The 23,358-nt window shown below is 59.7% G+C and overlaps 1 protein-coding gene across 1 annotated transcript in view; it reads left to right on the forward strand.

Annotated features, from left to right (window-relative positions):
- The first annotated feature begins 6,000 nt into the window (after positions 1 to 6,000).
- Positions 6,001 to 23,358, forward strand: part of FCGBP (Fc gamma binding protein) — a 38,317-nt gene continuing 20,959 nt past the window's right edge. Inside the window, exons 1-10 of the mRNA XM_075536646.1 lie at positions 6,001 to 6,055; positions 10,010 to 11,257; positions 12,487 to 12,836; positions 13,650 to 14,220; positions 15,465 to 16,069; positions 17,352 to 17,919; positions 19,053 to 19,645; positions 21,327 to 21,921; positions 22,125 to 22,324; positions 22,557 to 22,698. Coding sequence (XP_075392761.1) covers positions 6,001 to 6,055; positions 10,010 to 11,257; positions 12,487 to 12,836; positions 13,650 to 14,220; positions 15,465 to 16,069; positions 17,352 to 17,919; positions 19,053 to 19,645; positions 21,327 to 21,921; positions 22,125 to 22,324; positions 22,557 to 22,698 — 4,927 coding nt within the window. The remainder of the gene's footprint in view (positions 6,056 to 10,009; positions 11,258 to 12,486; positions 12,837 to 13,649; positions 14,221 to 15,464; positions 16,070 to 17,351; positions 17,920 to 19,052; positions 19,646 to 21,326; positions 21,922 to 22,124; positions 22,325 to 22,556; positions 22,699 to 23,358) is intronic.

The raw sequence follows: 23,358 nt of genomic DNA on the forward strand, positions 1-23,358 counted from the left end.
ACACAGGGAATCCAGGACAGATGAACCCCTCAGGACCAGTGGTGAGAGTGGCGATACTGGGACGGTGTAGGGAAGGTGGAGTAGAAAGGGGGAAACAATCACAAGGATCTACATATAACCCCCTCCCTGGGGGACAGATAACAGACAAGTGGGGGAAGGGAGACGTTGGACAGTGTAAGACATAACAAAATAATTTATAAATTATCAAGGATTCATGAGGGGAGAGGGTGGGGAGGAGGGGTAAAAATGAGCTGATACCAAGGGCTCAAGTAGAAGGCAAATGTTTTGAGAATGATGAGGGCAACAAATGTACAAAAGTGCTTTACACAATAGCTGTATGTATGGATTGTGATAAGAGTTGTACGGGACCCCACTAAAATGATTTAAAAAATCGATAATGGAAAAAAATTCATAAAGGACTGTAGCAAGTTTCCTGGATGCAAAGTCAACATTCAAAACTGAGTTTAACTGTGTATTTAATCAGCTAGACCAGTTAGGAAATGAAATTTTTAAAAGACGCCCATAAGACACCTGAAATATATATAGGGCGCTTAGGAATGACCCCTCCCCATGTTGCATAAGACCTCATTCTATAAAGAGAACAAAAGTAACACAACCCAAGATCCTGAAGAAGGGGGGATCATGAAAGCATGGAAGTCAAACAAATAATAAAAACACCTCACTCAGTCAGTCTGACTCAGAGCAGCCCCGTAGGACAGAGCAGAATTGCCCCTGGGGGTCCCGGGACTGTAGCTCTTTCCCCCTGCCATCGAATTGATTCTGACTCTCTGGGACTCTATAGGACAGGACAAATAGATAGAACTGCCCCTGTGGATTTCTGAGACTGGAACACTTTACAGTGTAGAGTAGAAAGCCTCCTCTTTCTACCTCGGAGCCGCTGGTGGGTTGGTTTGAACTGCTGACTCTGGGGTTAGCAGACCAACTTGCCACCCACTACACTACCCACCTCACCTACATGGAAGCCAAGGGCTTAGACCTTTTCAAGGAGGAGGAATCAGCAGTGTCAAGCGCTAGAAAACGACGGGGTGTTGGAGAGTTGGGCAAAGCCGCGTCAGTGCATATAAGGGTCACCGGCAGTGGGTGGGAGAGAGATGGGCGCAACACTGAACAGAATCAGAGGTACACCAGGACTCTTGGTTTTAGGCAGTCTGCGTCATGACCAACTGGGCCAAGGCCTTTCAGTTCAGCCAGGGAGCAGATAACGGGGCCAGGGAAAAGGGAATTTTCAGAAAGATGTGCTTTGGTTTTGGCTCTCAAGGAAGGATTCCCCCAGGAAATGAAGCCTGGCTTCCAGAAGTGTGGAGTGCGAGGGTCGAAGCGGAGGAAGGGCTGTCATCACAGAGGCTGGAGCACTGAGGGTGGAAGATGCGGAGAGGGGCGGTGTAGGGGGGGATGGGACTGCGGTCGGTTGATAGATCCTAGAAATACTCTATCAAGAGTTTGTCCTGGGGGACCAGGGAAGGTCCTCTTGCAGGCACAGGATCAGGGTTGAACCCCGGGGAGGTGAGAGGTCAGTGGAGCAGCTTGTACTAAACGGAAGCATTCCCAAAGTTGTGTAGAGACCCCTGGGAGGATGGAGAGCCTGGGAAAAATGAAGGGGGACCTTGGCAGTGAGTCTGAATGTCACCGCACAGAGTACTCCTGTGCCCCACTCTGCACAGCCCCGACTGGCCCGAGGCCCAGGCCCCAGGAAGAGGCCGAAATACTCAGATAGACAAACAGGTCTTGTTTGGGTTCAGAGCCAGGCTGTCGGTGGTGGGAGAGATACGGTTTCTCTGACCATAAGGAAGTATCCCCAGAGAGTGTTTCCAGGGTCACTGATGGTGTTTCTGAGAATCGATATGCACAGGGGTGTGGTCTACCTCCACCACATACACACACACACACACACACGCACACACACACATGCACACACACCATGAGCCTGGAAAGAGTGAGATGAAGCCCCAGGGGGCAAGGCATACCCGGAGCGCACAAGATCCGAGGGTCAATAAAATAAACAGTACCACCAAGCCACAGAAACCTTTACTCCACCAGAAGGTCGAGATGGGAAGTTAAGGTTTCTTGACATTTCCTCCACCCGGGTCCCCACACTTCTGAGGGAGCTGTGTGCCGTTCCTCCAAAGGACCCTCCCTGGGCACGGTGTTACCCAGCCACTGCCGTCCAGTCGAATCCCCTGTGGAACTGCCCCGCGGTGTCTGAGGCTGCAGATATCTCCACGAGCACACAGCCTCATCTCTGAGCGTCAGTGGGCTTGAACCGCTGGCTTCGTGGTTGGCAGCGCACCCATCACACCGTCTCAAAATAGCCATTCTCCTCCGAAAGGGGATGAGGAGTAAATGGGGAAAGTTTGTCCCAGAAGAAGCTTCCTAGGTCAGCCCTTGCTACCCTCCAAGAAAGCAGGCACGCTGTCATGGGGAGACAGGGGAGGGGCTCCTCCAGTACAATATTCCTGGCTTCTCTCTGTCTCACTGGTGAAGGGTTCCATTTCCTTAAAACTGCTTCACAGTGAACTCCTGCGATCATCTTGTGTCCCCCTGAGAAAAACCATCCAGGCGACACCCCTTTAAAAAGTAGCTAAAAGATGTAAAGCTTCCGGGAACTTCTGAGGCTCACCTCTCCGCCTTGCATGTCACCGGGCCTGCACGGTAAGCAGACCTCACCCCTGCAGGCCCCTCACCCCTGCAGGCCCCTCACCCCTGCAGGCCCCTCTCCCCTGCGGGCCCCTCACCCCTGCGGGCCCTCTCCCCTGCGGGTCCCTCCCCCCTACAAGTCCCTCCCCCCTACAAGTCCCTCACCCCTGCCGGCCCCTCTCCCCTGCGGGTCCCTCTCCCCTGCGGGTCCCTCACCCCTACGGGTCCCTCTCCCCTGTGGGCCCCTCACCCCTGCGGGCCCCTCACCCCTGGGGGCCCCTCACCCCTGCGGGTCCCTCACCCCTGGGGGCCCCTCACCCCTGCGGCCCCTCTCCCCTGAGGGCCCCTCTCTCCTGCGGGTTCCTCACCCCTGCGGGCCCCTCACCCCTGCAGGCCCGGCACGGACGGGGCACAGAGAGATCCCCACCCACCAAGATGCACAGAGGGGCCAATCCACACAGCTTGGTGGGAATGCACCCCGGGAGTGGGTGAGCAGGACCCCCAGAGAGGCTTTTTGTCTCGTTTCGTGTTCACACGTTTGAAATGACCCTGTGTCTTACTTCAGGGTTATGAGCCCTCCTCCTGTTGCAGCCACTCAGACGCACCCACGGCAGGATCTGAGGGGTCAGCTTTGCAGACCTCGAGCCTCCGCTCTCTCTTGACTTATTTATTTTGGTTTTAAAGAGAAGTACGTCGTGCGTAGCTGCCTAACCCATCTCACAAGAGTACCCCGCCAAACTCCCCATGAATGTGGTTCTTTTTGCAGGATCCGCCCCCTCCCTCCGAAATCTCACGCCCCGCCCCCGACCACGCCCCTTCCCGGGCCTCCTCCTGCACAGTCTGGGTGGTCTGGTACCTTTCGGCGTCAAAAACCCTCGATGTTTTGATTGATGTCATTAGATAAGTGCTTTTATAAGGTTGATTGTGCTAAGCAGCAGTCTCTAATCTTGCCCACGTCATGCCGGGTTTAGAAGCGTCCGTGTTGCTTTTTTATTGCTGCGTAATATTCCGCGGTGAGCCCTGGTGGCGCAGTGGCAAGGGGTCCGGCTGTGATCGGCAAGCTCAGCAGTTCGAAGCCACCAGCCCTTCCAAGAGAGAAATACGGGGCTCCCTGCGCCCATAAAGAGCTACGGTCTTGGAAACCCACGAGGTGGGTCAGGGCGCAGTTCTACCCTCTCCGTTAGGGTAACGCAGAGCTGGCACAAACTCAATGGCAGTGAGCGAGGGCTTTCCATTTTATGAATGTACCGGAGTTTGTTTATCCATTCCTCTATCATTGGGAGGTTTGATCCATTCCATCTTTTTGCTACAATGGAAACTGCTACAGTAAACATTAGCAGCAAGATTGTCTGACTTAGCATGATACCCAGGATTCACTTCTAAGATCTCCCATCTGTTTCCCCCATTGATGCGTTTCTGGGGAGCCTGGAGTGCGTTCTGCAGATGGTGAAGAGGGGGTTTTGTACCGAGCGTTGAGATGGGAGATGAGCTTTTCCCTGGGGTGAACCATACGAGACCCCAAAGCATAAGGAGCTCAGAGCCAGAATTACTCCTAGAGCTTAGCCTGGTTCTCAGTCCACCCCTCAATTCTCCGACCCAGAGGATTTGGACACCTTGGCTCTCAATCCTTCAGGAATCCCAGAATCTCCTTTCTCCAGCCCTGAGTTCCCTCAGGGACCCAGGCAGCCCTCCCCCACAAAGCTCCCACCCCTCCTTGGACCCTCACCCCCACCCCTGGCTCTTTCGTGTTATCTCTGTGTGCTCACTGCGTGTTCCTGGTTCACTGTAGGTTCTTGTCAACTTGGAGTCTTTATCTCTCCCTCTGGGAACTGCCCTGGGGTGGGGGCAAGAAGGGGGGCAACGCCAGAGTGCCAGGGGGGAACAAAGCCCCCACCCACAGAGGCCACCCAGAGACCCAGGCCTGGGTGATAAGGGAGGAGGGTGTCCAGGAACCAGCAGGGGTGTGGCCCTTCAGGATAATGTTCTAGGCCCTGCAGCTGCTGCCTCACTTGGGGCCGCCTCCCCAGCAAACAGGGAGCCCCCAACGGTGGGAGGAGGAAGCAGGTGAGGAGTCAGCCCGGGCCCCTCCCCTCAAGAGGAGCTGACTCCTGCTCCGTAGCCAGCTCCCCCTCTGTGCCGCCCTGTGTCCTGGACCTCCACCTCCCTCCCACCTCAGGAGACAAGGTCTGGTTAGTCAGTACCTCTTGAGAACAAAATAAGTAAAATTTAAAAGCCCTCTCCAGAAAGTATCCCCTGGGTCTGGGTACACCGTCCAGCCCCGCTTCTCCACTCCCCATCCAAATCCAGAGCACCCTCTGGGAGAGAGACCAGTCCAGGGAGCTACATTTGTTGTACCCATTCACCCATGGGGACCCAGGAAGCCTCCACCACCCGGCCTGGCACCGGACCTAAGATCCTTACGCCATCATCTGACACCCGTCCCCTCCTGGTGCCTGGGAACAGGACGTGGGTGGGTGGCTGGGGACCAGGGGTCGGCGGCTCCTGGGGACTGGGGAGCTGCCAGGATCCGGGAGTGGGTCCTTTCTGTTGCTCCTGCATGGAACGTCAGGAAGGAACTTGGTCAGTTAGCAAACAAGACCAGCACCACCTCCTGCTACCCGCTCCCAGAGGCTCAGGTCCTTAGCACCCTGCTCCCCAGCTGTCTCCCTCGGGTACAAGACCCTCCCAGAACAGAGGCGTCTGGTAGCTCCCGGGCATAGCCACCAGCTGTCCTAGTGCCCCTCCCAGGACCCAGCCCCCATCCACACTTGCTCCCCACCCTTCCCATGCCCCCGGGTCCCTCATTTCTTGGGGCCCCGAGAACAGTGGCCGCCTCCGGGAAGTTGGCAGTACAGCTGTCTGGCAGGTGGCCCAAGGCGTGACCTGAAGGGACCAGAAAACTGCTATAAAAGCCCAGCCCAGAGGCTGGTCCTACAGCTCCCGGGACCTGCAGGTGAGACACGGGTCTCCTCCCGAGGGGACCCCAGGCCCCGACACTTGTCTCTGGCTCCAGGCCTCCCCTCATGGCCCTCGGATGGCCTGGCAGCCAGCTCCCCAACCTTGTCCCCGTCCCACCTCAGACCCTCTGACAGCCAGCATTTCAATCTTGCCCCCATATCAATCCTGCCCGTCCAACCCTAGACTCTCTGGGCAGCCAGCTCCCCAATCTTCCCCTGTAACTAAGCCCCCTTACCCAGCCCTCAACTCCCTTGGACAGCCAGCTCCCCACCTATAGACTGGTCTTGACTCCAGCCCACATCACCCTCAGGTGGCCATTGTCATAAGGCTGGACCCTCTGTCTTCCTGAAAGCATTATGGTGACATCTCTTTTTCCTCTCTGCAGACATGGGCTCCCTGCGGAGCTGGTGGATGCTCTGGGCCGGAGTAACCCTCCTGGGCGGTAAGTGCCCCCAATCATTTTCTCTTTATGCCCCCTCTACAAGCCCATCTCCCTCCTGCCCCCTGCGGTGAGTTGAGATGGAAGCCGGTCCTGGCAGGAACAGAAAGGACCCACGTCCTTTGACACGGCAGTTGAGATGGAAGCCAGTTCTGGCAGAAACAGAAAGGACCCATGTCCTTTGACACGGCAGAGCCACGCAGTGGACTCCCATCTCCACTCTCCCTGCCGCCCCGCCCCCCCCAATGCCATAGTTTTCTTGAGTCTTAACCCACATATCATCCACTTCAATAGTTCAGTCGTGTTTAAAGAGTCATCAGTCCTAGTGCATTATTGGCTCCCCAGTTCCGCCCCCCTCCTCTTGCGAAAGAAAACCTTAGACTCCAAATTCAAGTGTACCTAAGAACTACCGTCCATCATCTTGGGTTCACTGCAAGCTACTGGAGGCTCCGCTCTGGGTCTTGATTCTGCTGGACTGGTGAGGACAAGCCATTAAAACCATTCTTTTTATTTTATCTTATCGGGGCTCTTATATAATCCATACATCCATCCGTTGTGAAAAACACATCTGTACATATCTTGTCATGGTCTTTTTCTTTCTTTTTAAAATCATTTTATTGGGGGCTCGTACAACTCTTATCACCATCCATCCATCCATTGCGTCAAGCAATTTGTACATTTGTTGTCATCATCATTCTCAAAACATTTTCTTTTTACTTGAGCCCTTGGTATCAGCTCCTCATTTTCCCTCCCCCTGCCCTCCCTCATGTCCCCTTGATAATTTATGAATTATTTTTAAATCATTTTATTAGGGTCTCATACAACTCTTATCACAATCCACACATACATCAATTGTGTAAAACACATTTGTACATACATTGCCCTCATCATTCTCAAAACGTTTGCTCTCCCCTGGCATCAGTTCCTCATTTTCCCCTCCCTCCCTTCTCCCCCTCCTTCATGAACCCTTGATAATTTATAAATTATTATATTTTTCATATCTTGCACTGTCCGATGTCTCCCTTCACCCACTTTTATGTTGACCAGAATTATTCTTTTTTTTTTTTATGTCTTACATCAATCGCTGTCTCCCTTCACCCACTTTTCTACTGTCTATCCCCCTGGGAGGGGGGGGACATACGTCAATTATTATGGTCGGTTCCTCCTTATTCTGCCCCCTTCCCTCCCCCTCCTAGTCTCGTTGCCCCCCTTATTGGTCCTGAGGGGTTTAATCTGTCCTGGAGTCTTTGTGTTGTGAGCTCTTATCTGTACCAGTGTACATGCTCTGGTTTAGCTAGATTTGTAAGATAGAATTGGGTTCATGATAAAGCATTCAAGAACTAGAGGAATATTGTGTGTTTTGTGGGTGCTATACTGCACTCTGACTGGCTCGTCTCTTCCTTGTGGCCCGTCTGACAGTGGGTGTCCAATTGTCTACCGATGGGCTTTGGGGCTCCATTCTGCCCTCTCGCTCATTCACATTGATACAATTTTTTGTTCTGGGTTTTTGATGCCTGATATCTGATCTCATCGACACCTCATGGTCACACAGGCTGGTGTGCTTCTTCCACGTGGGCTTTGTTGCTTCTGAGCTAGATGGCCACTGGTTTATCTTCAAGCTTTTAAGACCCCAGACGCTATATCTTTTGCTAGCCAGGCACCATCAGCGTCTCTGCATATCAATCTGGACAAGATAGGCGGGATGAACAATCTGGAGGAGAGAACAATGGAAACGATGGTTCTGGGGGGGGCATGAGAGAGGGGGAGGTGAGGGAAAAGAGGGAGGAGCCAACAAACCCAAGGACAAGGGAAGAAGAAGTGATCTAAAATCGATGGCGAGGAGGACATAGGATGCTTGGGGGTCTCTATCAAGGGCAATGTAGCCAAGAAGAGTTCCCCAAACCCAAATGATACTGGGACAACCGAACATGATACTGGGACAAAAGGAAAGTAAAAGGAAATAGAGGAAAGAACTGGGAGGTAAAGGAAATTTATAGGCGTCTAAATACAGGCATGTACATGGGTAGATACATTTATATACAATGACAGGGGAATAGAGCTATGTACATATATTTATTTATAAAGTTTAATACTGCTTTAATGGCAGCAGATGGGCATTAGGCCTCCACTCAAGTACTCCCACACTGCAAGAACGCTTTGTTCTACTAACCCGGCACTCTGTGATGTTCACCTTCCCTGACATGATCGCTGAAAACATAATAGGTGCATAAACAAATGAAAGCCATGCTTACAGGGCTCTGTCCTGAATTCTCTCAGGGTTGTGCCCAGGCCTGACCCAGCCACCATCTGGTCAACACCGAGTCCATTGCCCCTGTGTCGCTGTGTTCCACAGGCCTTTCCTGTCCAGAGCTGGCTTTTCAGTGGCAGATCATGAGCCTTTCTCCCAACGGGCCCCTAGATGGACTCAAGCTTCCAACTCTCCAGTTCGAACCCAAGCGCTCAACCATTTGTGCCACCAAAGTAGAGAGTCCGAGGACTCAGGGCAGGAGGGGATGCTGGGATGTGCCACACCCCATCAACACCCGCCTTGGTTCTTGGGAGTGTCTTCTTGTTCCTGATCCCCCAAATGATCTCTCAAGGTTCTCCGCGCCCCGCATCCTACCCCTCTCCACGTCTCCTTAGATCTTGGCATCTCTTCCTAACGGGGGGCGGGGGGCAGGCAGGGGAGATGTGGAAAAGAGCCCTCTCCCCTCAGTCTCTAGGAGACAAGCAGCCGGTCCACACTCCCAGAATCCTCCTCTTCGCCCCTCCTCCCAAGGCTGATGAAGACAGTCATCCCAAGCCCAGCTCCCCACCATGAGGGGAAAAAACAAAAAACCTCAATAATAGTAACAATTGTAATAATAATAGTAAAATGGCAGGTACCCAGCTTCTCTTAAACACTGGGAAGACTTGGCTTAAAGAAAAAGAAAGAAAATAAATTAGCCCGTGAGTCTTCCTAAAACAATAGGCTAGAGTTCATAGCAGGCTCCCTGGGCAGTGAAGGCACTTGGCTACTCAGTGCCATCTATATACCCGCCCCTGGAAATGAGGGTGATCTGCTTTGGAAAGATCAGCCACGGACACCCCACCTCTTGTCCCCGGGGGGCACAGGTCTACCCAGACTCGCTCATGGTGTCCCCAGGAATCCCAGGTGACTTAACTCCAAACCAAACCGAGCTCCCTGCCATCGAGTCGATGCTGACTCACCGAGACCCCCTAGGGCAGAGTAGAACTGCCCCTGTGGGTTTCTGAGACTGTCAGTCCTAATGGGACTGGCTAGCCTTGTCTTTCTCCTAAGGAGAGGTTGGTGGATTCGAACTGCTGATCTTGGTGGCTGGCAGCCCAGTCTGTCACCGCCTCGCCAGCAGGGCTGTTGCACTGACTGAACAATAGTTGGTCGGACGAGTAGCCGTGACCCTCATCACAAGGGAGCCGCCGGCACAGGTTCCACAGTCCCCACTTGGGCTGGGCCGCACGGGAAACCCACTGTCTCTGAGTCGATTACACTTGGCAACCCTACGAAACAGAGCAGGGCCGCCCCTGCGGCTTTCCAAGTCAGGGAATCTTTTCGGGAGTAGAGCGTCCCTGATAACTGAAGTCACTTGCCCCACCCAGACCCCACAAGCAGAGTTGGGGTTTGAACCTGGCCCCTTGGAGCCTGCAGTCAAAACCCCCTGCCGTGGAGTTGGCGCCGACTCACACTGACCCGTGGAACAGGGTCGGCCTGCCCTGTGCGTTTCTAAGACTGTAAACCTTCCTGGGAGCAGATGCCCTCATCAGTCTCCTCAGAGCGGCCGGGGGTGTCAACCGTGGACGCAGTTCAGCCCACGACACCGCTAGGGTTCCATGGAGAAGGGAAGAAGCGCACCCACGTGGGTGTTTTCATCCACGATCCAGGCAAGGGGGGTGACTCTCTGGTGGGGAGGACTGCTCAGCCGCCTTTTCCCACCCCAGGGTTCACCCAGGAGGCTGCGGTGGGGCCCAGGACGGCCGGAGGGGAGGAATTCCTCACCGCCTTCCTGCAGAATTACCAGCTGGGGTACAGCTCGGCCCACCTGAGCCTGCTCATCTCCAGCCTATCGGAGAGCCCCGCCTCCGTCTCCATCCTCAGCCGGGCAGACAACAGCTCACAGAAGGTCACCGTGAAGCCCGGGGAGTCGGTCATGGTCAACATCAGCTCCCGGGCTGAGATGTTCGGCAGCAAGACCTTCCAGCGGGCAGTGGTGGTCCACTCGGACCGGACCGTCTCGGTGCAGGCCATTAACAGGAAGCCCAACACGGCGGAGGTGACGGTGCTGCAGCCCACCAGCACCCTGGGCACCGAGTACTTTGTCATCACGCCGCCGGGCTCCTCGGCCAAGAACCTCAAGGAGTTTGCCGTGGTGGCCGGGCCAGCGGGGGCCGAGGTCAGCGTCCAGCTGAAGGGCTCGGTGACCTTCCAAAGCAAGGTCTACCCGGCGGGTAGTGTCCTGAGTGTGACGCTCGAGCCCTTTGCTGTGGCCCAGATCCAGAGCACAGTGGACCTCTCGGGCTCCAAGGTCACGGCCAGTCACCCCGTGGCCGTCCTCTCCGGCCACAGCTGCGCGCAGAAGCACACCAACTGCAACCATGTGGTGGAACAGCTGCTGCCCACGTCCTCCTGGGGCACCCGCTACGTGGTGCCCTCGCTGGCCTCCCAGCCTCGCTTCGATATCGTCTACGTGGTGGCCAGCCAGGCCACCAAGCTGACCTACAACCACGGGGGCTCCGCCGGCTCCCAGGGGCTCCAAGCAGGTGACGTGGCATCGTTCGAGGTGCGGCCCACCCACCCGATATACCTGACAGCAGACGTGGGCATCCAGGTCCTGCTGTTCGGCACCGGCTCCACCAAGGACGGCATGACCTATGACCCCTTCCTGGTCCTGATCCCAGACGTGGCAGCTTACTGCCCGGCCTACGTGATCAAGAGCGTGCCGGGCACAGAGAGCCTGGCCCTCGTAGTGGCACCAACCCAGGCTGCAGAGGGGGTGACTCTGGATGGACAGGCACTGGGCAAGAAGGCCACCTGGACGCCGGTGCCTGGTAGCAGTTTCTCCTATGCTGAGGTGGACCTCGGGACCACGGACAGGACCCATGTGGCGGAGGCCACCGCCGACTTTGGCCTGCTCATCTTCGGCCTGGCCGAGGCCATAGGTTTCGGGACGGCAGCTGCCTGTGGACGGAGTGAGTGAAAGGAAATGACCCCTGACCCTGGCCACCTGTTGAGCCCCCGGCAATCCCTCCCGACAATCCCTTTCCCCTCCTCTGCTCTGCTGGGAGTTCTGGCTGAGCTGCGCTGTCTGCCCTCACTGCACCCTTCCCGCCCCCCCTCCTTTAAGACTTCTCTGTCTCCCCCACCCTGTCGGTGCCCAGGACCAGGGTGGCACCCTCAGACAAGCTGCCCGACGGCATCCTGCCATGAGGTCCCAGCAGCCCCCATGGTGCCTACCCTTCACCCGCTGGTTTGTGGGGAGGCCGGGCACAGGGCTCTAGGGGTCAGCTTGGGGGTCAAGAAGGGGGATCCCTTGGGGGCTCCACTCAGCCGCTTCTTGGCAGCCAGTCTAGAAATATTTGGCAATTTCAGCACCCACAACCGTTAGAACAAGACTATTAATAGTAACAACGTATCCTGCAGGGCTGTTTCCAGCAGAGCCCGGTCCCCTGAAAGCACCTGGTCAGGGCAACTCGCATGTTGGGGCGCCTGCTTCTCCATGTCCCAGGGACCGTTCCAGTGCTCCCCGAGTTCTTCCTATTGTGACTGCAGACCCCGAGCCCAGGTCTGACCCCAGGCTCAGCACAGCGGGCACTCTGAGGGCAGGAGTGGCACCCAGTGGCGCAGTGGCTACGTGCCGGGCTGCTAACCGCAAGGTCAACCGTTCAAACCTACCAGCCGCTGCGAGCGGGAGCAGACAAGGCTTTCCACCCCGTACAGTACCGTCTCTCAGAAACCCACTGGGGCAGCTCTGCCCCGTCTCAGAGGGTCGCCGTGAGGGGGCACCGACTCCATGACATTGGGGCTTGGGGGGTTTGTTTGGTTTCCTAAGTGCAAGCATCACAGGGGCCAGGTTCAAACCCCAGCTCTTGCTTGGGAGGTCTGGGCCAGCGACATCAATTCTCTGTTTCCACACTTGCACCATGAGGATAGTAGTAAGTGCCCCGCCTCCTGTTAGCAGGGGTCAACCGGGCTTGGCACTTGTGGGGCTCTCCGGGGGTCCCCTGGCAGGGGTGAGGGAAGGGTGACCCATCGCTCTCTCTGAGAGGTGGGCAAGCACAGGCTTTGGGCACCCGAGTCACTTCCGAGGGTCTCTCTGGCCTGCTGGGGAGGGCTGGGAAAGCCCAAACCTCACACGGACACACACACACACACACAGAGTCACGTGCACACACTGACTCCCTCCCCCTTTCCCTCCCAGCCCTGGTCTCCCCCCAGGAGCCCTCCTGCAAAGATGTGACCTGTGGCCCCGGACAGCACTGCCAGGTGGTGGGCGGGAAGGCCACGTGCGTGGCGGAGCCGTCGGCCACGTGCCGCGCCCAGGGCGACCCGCACTACACCACGTTCGACGGGCGCCGCTACGACATGATGGGCACGTGCACCTACTCCATGGCCGAGCTGTGCGGCACCGACGACAGCCTGCCGGCCTTCAGCGTGGAGGCCAAGAACGAGCACCGGGGCAGCCGCCGCGTCTCCTACGTGGGCTTCGTCACCGTGCGCGCCTACAACCACGCCGTGTCGCTGGCTCGCGGGGAGGTGGGCTTCGCCCGGGTGAGTGTCCAGAGGCTGCTCCGAGAACCTGCGGTGGGAGAGCCGGAGCCCTCCGCGGAGGGACCCCCAAAGGGGGTGGGGGTGCCGCTGCTCCTCGTCTGGAAACTGTGCTCCATGCGGTTTTTCCATCAGCTTGTTCACAGGCACACACAGACCCCCACTGAGTCGATCCTGACTCACAGCGACCCTATTGGACGGGGTAGTACTGCCCCTGTGGGTTTCTGGGATTGTCAGTCTTGTCGGGGCCAGAGAGCCTCGACTTTCCCCCACAGAGCAGCTGGTGGTTCAAACCACGGACCTGGCGGTGGGTAGCCCCCGTACATAACCACGACAGATACTGACGTATCTTAAAACCTCAGCTCTGACTCAAAGTCACGGGGTTGGCTGTTTGCCATGTTATCGGCACAGCGACGGCCCAGGGGGGTCTGCAGTTCCCTGGACTCGTGGGTGGAGTTTTGCCCGCCACGTGGCCTTGCCTGTCAGCCCTCATGGCGTCTGTGGCTTAAGGAGCATCCACCGCGGCTGGGAGAACCGAACTAGTGGGCCTTGAAGGCAGGTGCTCAGGGGAAACAAAGGCTTAGTGAGATGGCAGCAGGGGCGGGGGGCGAGGGTTTGCAGACAGTGAGGGAGGGGCACGGACAGCTCAGGGTGGTGTATTTTTCAGACCAGGAGAACCATGGGGACTGAGAGGGGACAAGCTCAGACAGGGGCAGTGACAGACAGACAGCTCGTGCCAGCAGGTGACAGGGCTGAAGGCCAGACCACCTGGAGTTGGGGGGGGCTGACCACCCTGTCCTCGCCCCCTCTCTGTAGATCGACAGCCAGCGCTTCCGCCTGCCCGTGTCCCTAAGCGATGGCCGCCTGCGTGTGTACCAGAGTGGGTCGAGGGCTGTGGTGGAGCTGGACTTCGGCCTGGTGGTCAGCTACGACTGGGACTGCCAGCTGGCCCTGAGCCTGCCCGCGCGCTTCCAGGACCAGGTGTGCGGGCTGTGTGGGAACTATAACAGCAACCCCGCAGACGACTTCCTCACCCCCGACTGGGACCAGGCACCCAACGCCGAGGAGTTTGGCCAGAGCTGGAAGCTGGATGATGGGGACTACCTGTGCCAGGACGGCTGCCAGGACAACTGTCCCTCCTGCACACCCGGCCAGACCCAGCACTACCAGGGCGACCGTGTGTGCGGCATGCTGGCCCTGCCGGGCGGCCCCTTCGCCGCCTGCCACGCCAGCCTGAGCCCCAAGCCCTTCCTGGAGGAGTGCGTGTACGACCTGTGTGCGGCCAGCGGGGACCGGCTCAGCCTGTGCCGCAGCCTCAGCGCCTACGCCCAGGCCTGCCTGCAGCTCGGCATCGCCGTCGGGGACTGGAGGTCACCCGCCAATTGTCGTAAGTGATGGCCCCCGTGGGGGTGGCAGCTGGCTGGGGGAGGCCACTTCCCGTGGTCCGGCCTGGCTTGGACGATGCCCGGGGCAAGGAGGTGGAAGTCAGGGCAGGCCGATCACAGGTGTGGGCCAGCCTCGGAAGCCCACACAGGCAGCTCTACCCTGCCCTTTGGGGTCACTGTGCCTTGTTGGCATCGACGGGATGGCAGGGAGTTGGGCTTTGGGTGTAGGGTTCCTGAGCGAGACAAGGTCACCCCTGGGGGGTGGGGTCGGGGTTGGGGTCAGGGGGGTGTTGCAAAGGTAAGCCATTAAGGCAGAAAGTCAAGACCCGAGAGATGGGGTGGGGTCAGCCAAGCCAGGGCCGCCGTGAGGCTCACAGCAGCCTGCAGAGTCGGTACTGCCACCGTCTGATGTTACTGATGGGGAAACTGAGGCACAGGGGCGGGGGAGCAGGAGTCACTTGCTGAAGCTCACCCGGTTAAGAGGGGGGAGCAAGGACTGGAACCCAGGCCAGCTGAGCCTTGGGCCCTGATCTTTGCCATACACTGAGGGGCAGCCAACACGGAGGGCCTGAGGACAGGGGCAGAGGTCACCGTAGAGAGGGGATGGGGCAGAGGGGAGAGCAGACAGAAAGGGGTGGAGGCAGAGAGGGCAGGGGGCAGAAGGGGAGGGGTCAGAGAAGGGGTGGGGCAGAGAGGGGTCCTGGGCACCTCTTGGATAGCATAGGAGGATTTCGGTTTTGACCCTGAGTCAGGTGAAGCCAGGTGTCCTGGAGGCACAGTGGGTTAAGGGCTGGGCTGCTAACCACAAGGTCAGCAGTTCAAATCTACCAGTGGCTACAAGGGAGAAAGACAAGGCTTTCAACTTCCGTAAAGAGCTACTGTTTCGGCAGCTCTAGCCTGTCCTGGGGGGTCAGTGTGAGTCGGATCGACTTGATGGCAGGGAGCCAGAGAGGTGACCCCTTAGGAGGGCTTAGGCCCTGGGCCCGTGCCCCCAGGGTGCCTCTGGCTTCATGTGGGGAGAAGACTGTGGGTCGGTGGGAGCAGGGGACCCAGGTTGGGATAGTGGCGAGCGGAGAAGAGGGAAGGGTCTGCACAGATCCGGAAGCAGATTCCATTGATGGCTGGAGGTCAGGGGTGTCCAATGACCTCTAGGGGGCCTTCCTAGAATAAGAGTGGAACCAGCAGGGGGAGCTCCCCCAGGAGCGCCCCTCAAGGCTGGCCTCTCTCTCCCTCCGCCCCTCCCCAGCCCTGTCCTGCCCTGCCAACAGCCGCTATGAGCTCTGTGGCCCCGCCTGCCCAGCCACCTGCAACCCTGCGGCCGCGCCAGCCAACTGCACAGGCCGCCCGTGCGTGGAGGGCTGCGTGTGCCTGCCGGGCTTCGTGGCCAGCGGCGACGCCTGCGTGCCCTCCTCGTCCTGCGGCTGCATCTTCCAGGGCCGCCCGCTGGCGCCCGGCCAGGAGGTGTGGGGCGATGACCAGTGCCAGCAGCGCTGCACCTGCGACGGCACCACCCAGCAGGTGCGCTGCCACAACACGCAGGGCTGCCCCGCGGGCGAGCTCTGCAGCGTCCAGGGCGGCCTGCTGGGCTGCTACCCCAACAGCTTCGGGACCTGCCAGGCGACTGGGGACCCGCACTACGTGAGCTTCGACGGCCGGCGCTTCGACTTCATGGGCACCTGCACCTACCTGCTGGTCGGCTCCTGCGGCCAGAATGCCCTGCTGCCCGCCTTCCGCGTGCTGGTGGAGAATGAGCACCGGGGCAGCCAGACGGTCAGCTACACGCGCGCCATGATCCTCGAGGCACGCGGCGTGGTGGTGGCCCTGCGGCGGGAGCACCCCGGAAAAGTGCTGGTGAGCCCAGGGGACGCCTAGGGGACCTCCATTCCGAGGGCAGAGGCTTTGGACCCCACGTGGAGCCGGGGGGTGGGGGGCGCTGTGGAGAAACTGTGACCACACACACACGAAACCGTGACCACTGGTTAAGTCCAGGGTCCCCAAGACAGGCGTCAGTGTCTCCCCACCCCTCTGTGTGACTGTGATTCTCTGAGTCTCAGGATCTAAAGGAGCCCTGGTGGCATAATGGTTACTATTGGGATGCTAACCACAAGGTCGGCAGTTTGAACCCACCAGCCGCTCTGCGGAAGAGAGATGGGGTTTTCTGCTCCCATAAGTACTTACAGTCTCCGAAACCCACCGGACAACTTCTGTCTACCCTCTAGGGTGGCCGTGAGTCAGAATTGCCTCAATGACCGCGAGTTTGGGTTTGGTGGTAAGGTTCTGCTGTGTGCAGAATGCTTGGCCTCTCTGAACTCATGGGAGCTAATCACCCTGTTGAATGAGGAGGCTGCTACACCAGAGAGGTTACGTAACCTCACAAGGACACACAGCCCCTGAGTGGCAGAGCCGGGATTTGAACGCAGGCAGCCCGGGTCCAGAGCCCATGCTCTTAGCCAGTCCACTCCACGGCTGGATCAGGACCGGGAGGGCACCTTCCCTGTCCAAGGGGACAGCAGAGAAGCCAGGGTGACTGGACCTGAGTGAGCGATGTGGTGGGCGGCCGGGAGGACACAAAGAGCGCCAGGGGTGAGGTCAGATGGGACCTTCTGTTCCAGATAAGGGACTGGAGATTCAGCCAAGTCCCTTATCTTGGGGTGGGGGTGAGGGGGTAACAGCAGCAAGACAGACGTGTGAGCTAATGACCTCGGCACGGTGGGAGGTCCCAGGGACACCCCCAGTTAGTGAGTTCTAGGAAAACCCACAATCGGCATGGCTGGAGCGCACATAGGGAGAGGGGAGGCCCCACTCTAAGGCATGACACCCCAGGGCCACTCTTGAGGACAGAGCGGAACAGGTAGGGAAGCCTGAGGAGATGAGGGCAGGGGGGAGACAGGCCAAACAGTACAGGCTCAGAAGGTCACAAGAGGGGGCTTTGGAGCTGAGTCGTTAGAGGGTGAAGAGTGAGGGACGGTGTGCCAGCCGAGGGCACAACAGGTGCAGAAGCCCTGGGGTGAGACAGACCACGAGGTGCTCAGGAGAAGAGCTGGCCAGCCAGGCTGGCTGGAGCCGGGACAGAGTGGGGTGGGCCACAGAGCATCCAAGACCCTGACCCACTCGCCTCCCATCTCTACCCAAGGTGGACGGTGTCCTTCAGCACCTGCCCTTCCAGGCGGCAGACGGGCAAATCCAGATATTCCGGCAAGGCCAAGATGGTGTTGTGCGCACGGACTTCGGCCTGACGGTCACCTACGACTGGAAGGCCCGCGTGACCGCCCAGGTGCCCGGCAGCTATGCCGGGGCCCTGTGCGGGCTCTGTGGCAACTTTGATGGGAACCCAAGCAATGACCTGGCTCTGAAGGGCGGGGGCCAGGCGGCCACCGCACTGGACTTCGGGAATAGCTGGCAGGAGGAGACGAGGCCAGGCTGTGGGGCGACCGAGCCGGGTGACTGTCCCAAGCTGGACTCCATGGTGGCCGAGCAGCTGCAGAGCAAGAAGGAGTGCGGCATCCTCGCCGACCCCGAGGGGCCCTTCCGCGAGTGCCACAGCCTGCTGGACCCGCAGGGCGCCGTGCGGGACTGTGTCTACGACCAGTGTCTGATGCCCGGGCAGCAGGAGGTACTGTGTGACGCTTTGGCTGCCTACGCGGCCGCGTGCCAGGCTGCCGGGGGCACCGTGCACCCCTGGAGGAGCGAGAAACTCTGCCGTGAGTACTGGCAGGGCTTGGCGTGGGGCGTGTTCATCCATGCAAGGTGGGGGCTGTGGCTGTGAGCACTGACATGCAGAGGTGGAGTTGCGCACCCGGGATGGCAGGCAGACCCGCAGGAAAGATTTGTGGGAGCAGTGACCCGCTCTGGTCGCCTCAGGTCGGGCGGAGAGTTGTCCGTACAAGGAGCTCAATCCCATTCTTCCCGGCCCCACGTGACATCTGCGAGGCCCCGTGGGCGGCCGCATAGTGGTGCTGCACGGGGCTGTTAAACGCAAGGTCAGCCGTTCAAACTCACCAGCCGCTCGGCAAGAGAAAGAGGAGGCTTTCTGCTCCCCGTGCAGAGCTCCGGTCTCAGAACCCCCCAGGGCGGTTCTACCCTGCCCTCGGGGCGGCTGGTGTGCCGTGGGGCCGACGGGCAGGCAGTGAGCTAAGTCTGGGCGCCTCTTGCCGGTTGCCGTGGGCCCCACCTTGCACTGGTGTGGCCTCCTCGAGGTGGTGTCTCATGTCCTGTCACGGCATCGTGGTATGTCCCGTGCTGTCAGGCCACCTTCTGGAAGGCCACCTTCTCTACCCACGGCCACTGGCCCTCTCGCCAAACACCCCCGTGAGGACGCCACGGCAGCCACTAAACTGGCGTGTGGGCCACGACTTCGCCCGGTGGGCATGGGCAGCCTCCAATCACAGCGGGCAGCTAGCGAGCCCCTGAACCACTGGTGGCTCCCATCGCCGAGGGACTGAATCTCACTCACATTGCGTTCAAATGCGTTGCCATCGATCGCCGTGCGTGGAGGACAGGAGCCCTGGCTGGTGTGTCGTGCCAGGCTGGTGTGTCGAATCCACCAGCCGTTCCCAGGGAGGAAGACGGGCTTTCTGCTAACGTAGTCGGTTACGGTCTCGGGAACTCACTGGGCAGTTCGACCCGGTCCCATGGGCTATGCTAGGCGCAGTTGGCAGGGAGTGTGGTGTAGGTTTGGGGGTCTAGTGGCTACCCTCTGGGGCGGCACAGATGCCTGACCCTGTTTGGGTTCTACTCTCTTGTGCTCTTTGGGGAGACTGCCCAGATGGAGGGGAGACTGGAGCTGGGGTTTGGGGAGCAGGGACTCTGGGTCTGATGACTCCTCTCCCCACAGCACTCACCTGTCCGGCAAACAGTCACTATGAGGCCTGTTCCTACGGCTGCCCGCTGTCCTGCGGAGACCTCCCCGTGCCTGGGGGCTGTGGCTCCCACTGCCAGGAGGGCTGTGTGTGCGACGAGGGCTTCGCGCTCAATGGCGAGATCTGCGTGCCCCTGGCCGCCTGCGGCTGCGTGCACCAAGGCGCCTACCACCCACCCGGAGAGACCTTCTACCCCGGCCCGGGCTGCGAGTCCCTCTGCCACTGCCAGGAGGGCGGCCTGGTGTCCTGCGAGCCCGCTGGCTGCGGCCCGCATGAGGCCTGCCAGCCGTCCGCCGGCTCCCTGGGCTGCGTGGCTGTGGGCTCGGCCACCTGCCAAGCGTCAGGAGACCCCCACTACACCACCTTCGACGGCCGCCGCTACGACTTCATGGGCACCTGCGTGTACGCGCTGGCCCGGACCTGCGGGACCCGGCCCGGCCTGCACTCCTTCGCCGTCCTGCAGGAGAACGTGGCCTGGGGCAACGGGCGAGTCAGTGTGACCAGAGTGATCACCGTCCAGGTGGCCAACTTCACCCTGCGGCTGGAGCAGAACAAGTGGCAGGTCACGGTGAGAACTGGGGGCCGGGGGGGTCCAGAGCTCAGAGTGGGAGGGGCCTGGGGGTGGCTGGCAGAGCCCAGAGTCAGGGTCCAAGGAATGAAGCCCCTTAGGACCTGGGCCTGCACATGATGCAGTCCGAGGTTTGGAACGTTCCGGGCCAGGAAGGCCCAAGAGCAGAGCACGCTGGGTGGGTGGGTGCTGGGTGGGTGGGTGCTGCCCTTTCCCAGCTGGCCCCGTCACCCCTCGGCCACAGAGGAGAGCAGGACACCAGTGGCAGCAGCTCCCGTGTCCGGCTGACCCCAGGCCTGCTGGGCCTTTCCTAACCAGGTGGCTTGTGAGGAACCGCGAAGACTGTGAGGAGTGAGGTTCCCGTTCGTGCTCCGAACGGGAGGTCCCACCACTGGCCCCAAGTCCCCTGCGGAGCAGGCCTGGACCCCAGGGCAGCCCGCCAGGGGGCAGCATGCACGCTCCACCCAGCGGGGTCCTGCTCTGCAGTTGGGCATCATCCTTACACTAGAGCAGAGGCGTGAGCACAGGGGCACTGAGTCAGAGTGAGACCCCCTGGGGGACCCATAGCCCTGTCCTAGGACCGAAAGGCCAGCCTCACTGCCATCGAGCCCATGCCGACTCATAGCGAACCCCCCATGGGTGTCCCGGACTACAACCACTGATGGGAGCAGAAAGCCCAGTCTCACTCCTGGTGGTTTCGAACTGCCAACCATGCGGATCACAGTCCGACGAGTCACCACTGCGAGTCACCACCAGGGCCCCTGTCCTCGGTGCAAGGCCTGCAAACCGCAGCTCTCGGCCCGTCTGTACACGTGGCTTTGATGTGAAATTGACAGTGAAACAGAAACGGGCATAGTCCCATTGACAATATCATTTTAAATTTCCCTTGTTTGTAAAAATCTGCTTTTTTAAAAAATCATTTTATTCTGGCTCCTACCCAAAAAATCTACTTTTTAAGTTTCTTATTCGTGGGGAGTCAGTCACGTCTGTCATATCGTCCCATAGTCCGGTCACGTCAGGCAGACTTGTACCATTGCGACCACAGCCCGTTTCCAACCATCCCTTTTCTTCCTGGACTCCAGGACAGTCGTGCCCCTTGTGCCCCACCACCCCACCACAGGACCCCCCTCCCCCACGGTAAAATATAGGTATGGCTCTCACATCATTGCTAAATGCTCGTGAGGGGCAGGATTGGCTCTTCCGTCTCAAAGTGCGCCGACCCCTGTCCTAGCAGCAGTATTGCCCACGCGAGCACGGGCACACTGCTGACCGAATCAGGGGCTTGCTGTGCACCAGACCGGCTACAAATGACTCACTCTGTGCCCGGGTCTGTCCCACGTCTTGAGGGCTGCAGTTCGAATCCACCAGGCTCTCTCTGGGAGAAAGAGGAGGCTTTCGACTCCCTTCAAGAGTGACAGGCTCAGAAACCCACAGGGGCAGCTGGGCCCTGGCCTCCCCAGTGGTTTGAAGACAGCACTGACTCCGCTGGCCGTGAGTTTGGGGCTTCCGTTTGGTGAAGTCGCTAGCCCCTTGGGACTCTGCCGTCAGACCCGTGTTACACCTAGGGAAACTGAGGCTCAGAGAGACGAGGCTACACAGATCCTGGATGTCAGGCGGGGGCTTGGCCGAGGCCCTGTCCCCATCACGTGCCCCCTCTGAGGCGTGGCCTCTGCACCCCCAGGTGAACGGCGTGGACATGAAGCTGCCCGTGGTGCTGGCCGACGGCCGGATCCGGGCCTCCCAGCACGGCTCGGACGTGGTGGTGGAGACGGACTTCGGCCTGCGCGTGGCCTACGACCTCGTGTACTACGTGCGGGTCACCATCCCCGGCAACTACTACCGGCAGCTGTGTGGCCTGTGCGGGAACTACAACGGAGACCCCCAGGACGACTTCCAGAAGCCGGACGGCTCCCAGGCCAGTGGCCCCAATGAGTTCGGCAACGCCTGGGAGGAGGCGGTGCCCGGCTCGCCCTGCCTGCCGCCGCCCACCTGTGCGCCTGGCGAGGAGGGCTGTCCCCCTGACACCCAGTGCCCGCCCGACCTGGAGCAGAAGTACCAGCAGGAGCAGTTCTGCGGATTCCTCACCAACCCCACGGGGCCGCTGGCCGCCTGCCACAAGCTGCTGGCCCCTCAGGGCCCCCTGCAGGAGTGTGTCTTCGACCTCTGCCTGGGCGGCGGCAACCTCAGCATCCTCTGCAGCAGCGTCCACGCCTACGTCAGCGCCTGCCAGGCCGCCGGCGGCCACGTGGAGCCTTGGAGAAGCGAGACTTTCTGCCGTGAGTGGGAGGGCGGGGGAGTAGACTGAGGACAAAGAGGGGACACTGCGGGCAGGAGCACACTGAAGGTAGAGGGGGTCTCGAGGGGCAGAGGGGAGACTGAGGGTTGGGAGGGGAGAGGACAGGGTGGAGAGGACTCTGGCTAAGGCACAGGAGCAGCCCCTGGGCCCTTGGGGGCTCTGACCAGCACCCTCTCTTTGCAGCAATGCCGTGCCCCCCCAACAGCCACTATGAACTGTGTGCGGACACCTGCTCGCTGGGCTGCTCGGCCCTCAGCGCCCCCCCGCAGTGCCCCGACGGCTGCGCTGAGGGCTGCCAGTGCAACCCCGGCTTCCTCTGGGACAGCCAAGGCTGCGTGCCCATGGAGAAGTGCGGCTGCTACCACGAGGGCGTCTACTACGATGTAGGCACCCGCCCTCCCCTCCCCGCCCCAGGCCCCGCACCTCCCACCCCACTCTCCCCAGGGCCTCAGCCCCGCCCCCCTCGGGCATGTCCTCTCCCACCTGGGTCTTCCTCAGCCCCTCGTTCTGCTCCTCGCTCAACCGCCGCATACTGGGCCCACGCGTGTCACTTCCTCGGGCCCCACCTGCCCCACCGCTCCTGCTCTCAGGCCTTCCCATCCGCTGTCCCTGCAGCCCGAGCAGACCGTCCTCATTGACCACTGCCGGCAGAAGTGCGTGTGCCACGCGGGGCGGGGCATGGTGTGCGAGGCCCACAGCTGCAAGCCCGGGCAGGTGTGCCAGCCCGTGGACGGGGTCCTGAGCTGCATCACCAAAGGTGCCGGGCTGGGGCTGTGGGCATGGGGGCTCGGGCTGGGGGCTGGTGTGATCCTCATGGGGGCTCCTGGGGACCTTCCCCCCCGGCAGGGTTTCAGAGAAGCCCTTGTCCCAGGGACGCTTGGGATGAGGCAGGATAGGAGCTGTGGTAGTAAGTAGGGCGGACGAGCAAGGCCAAGGATTTCTAAGGAAATCTGCTTGGCAAAGACAGGCTGTCACCCAAAGACAGAGGGACCAGGCACGGGAAGCAGAGCTTTGAGGTCTCCCGCAAAGATGCCACCCAGGCTGGGGCCTTAGGGGGTGCCCCTCGGCCCCAAAACAAGGACCAGCTATTTCCAGGGGCAGTCTCTCAGGCCTGGGACTCCTCCCAGACTAAGTTGGGACAAAGAGTCACCCCCACCTGCCCCGCCACAGGCAGAAGACTCCTAAAGGAATATGGGCTCTGGGCTAGGGGTTAGGGGTGGGGCTCCCCTCAAGAGACGGGGACCACACAGAGAATGTGGTCATCATTGAGTGGACTCCACTGGCCATGTCGCATTCTCTCTGAGTAAACTGTGCCCCGTGGCACGCCCAGGGGGTCCTGTGTAGCCTTGAACCTCTGACCTCTCTGTCAGCACCTCTCTGTCAGCATCATACAGACCTCGCTGTTGTTGCCGTCAGG

The sequence above is a fragment of the Tenrec ecaudatus genome, chromosome 18 (genome assembly GCF_050624435.1).
Source record: "Tenrec ecaudatus isolate mTenEca1 chromosome 18, mTenEca1.hap1, whole genome shotgun sequence".
NCBI lineage: Eukaryota > Metazoa > Chordata > Mammalia > Afrosoricida > Tenrecidae > Tenrec > Tenrec ecaudatus.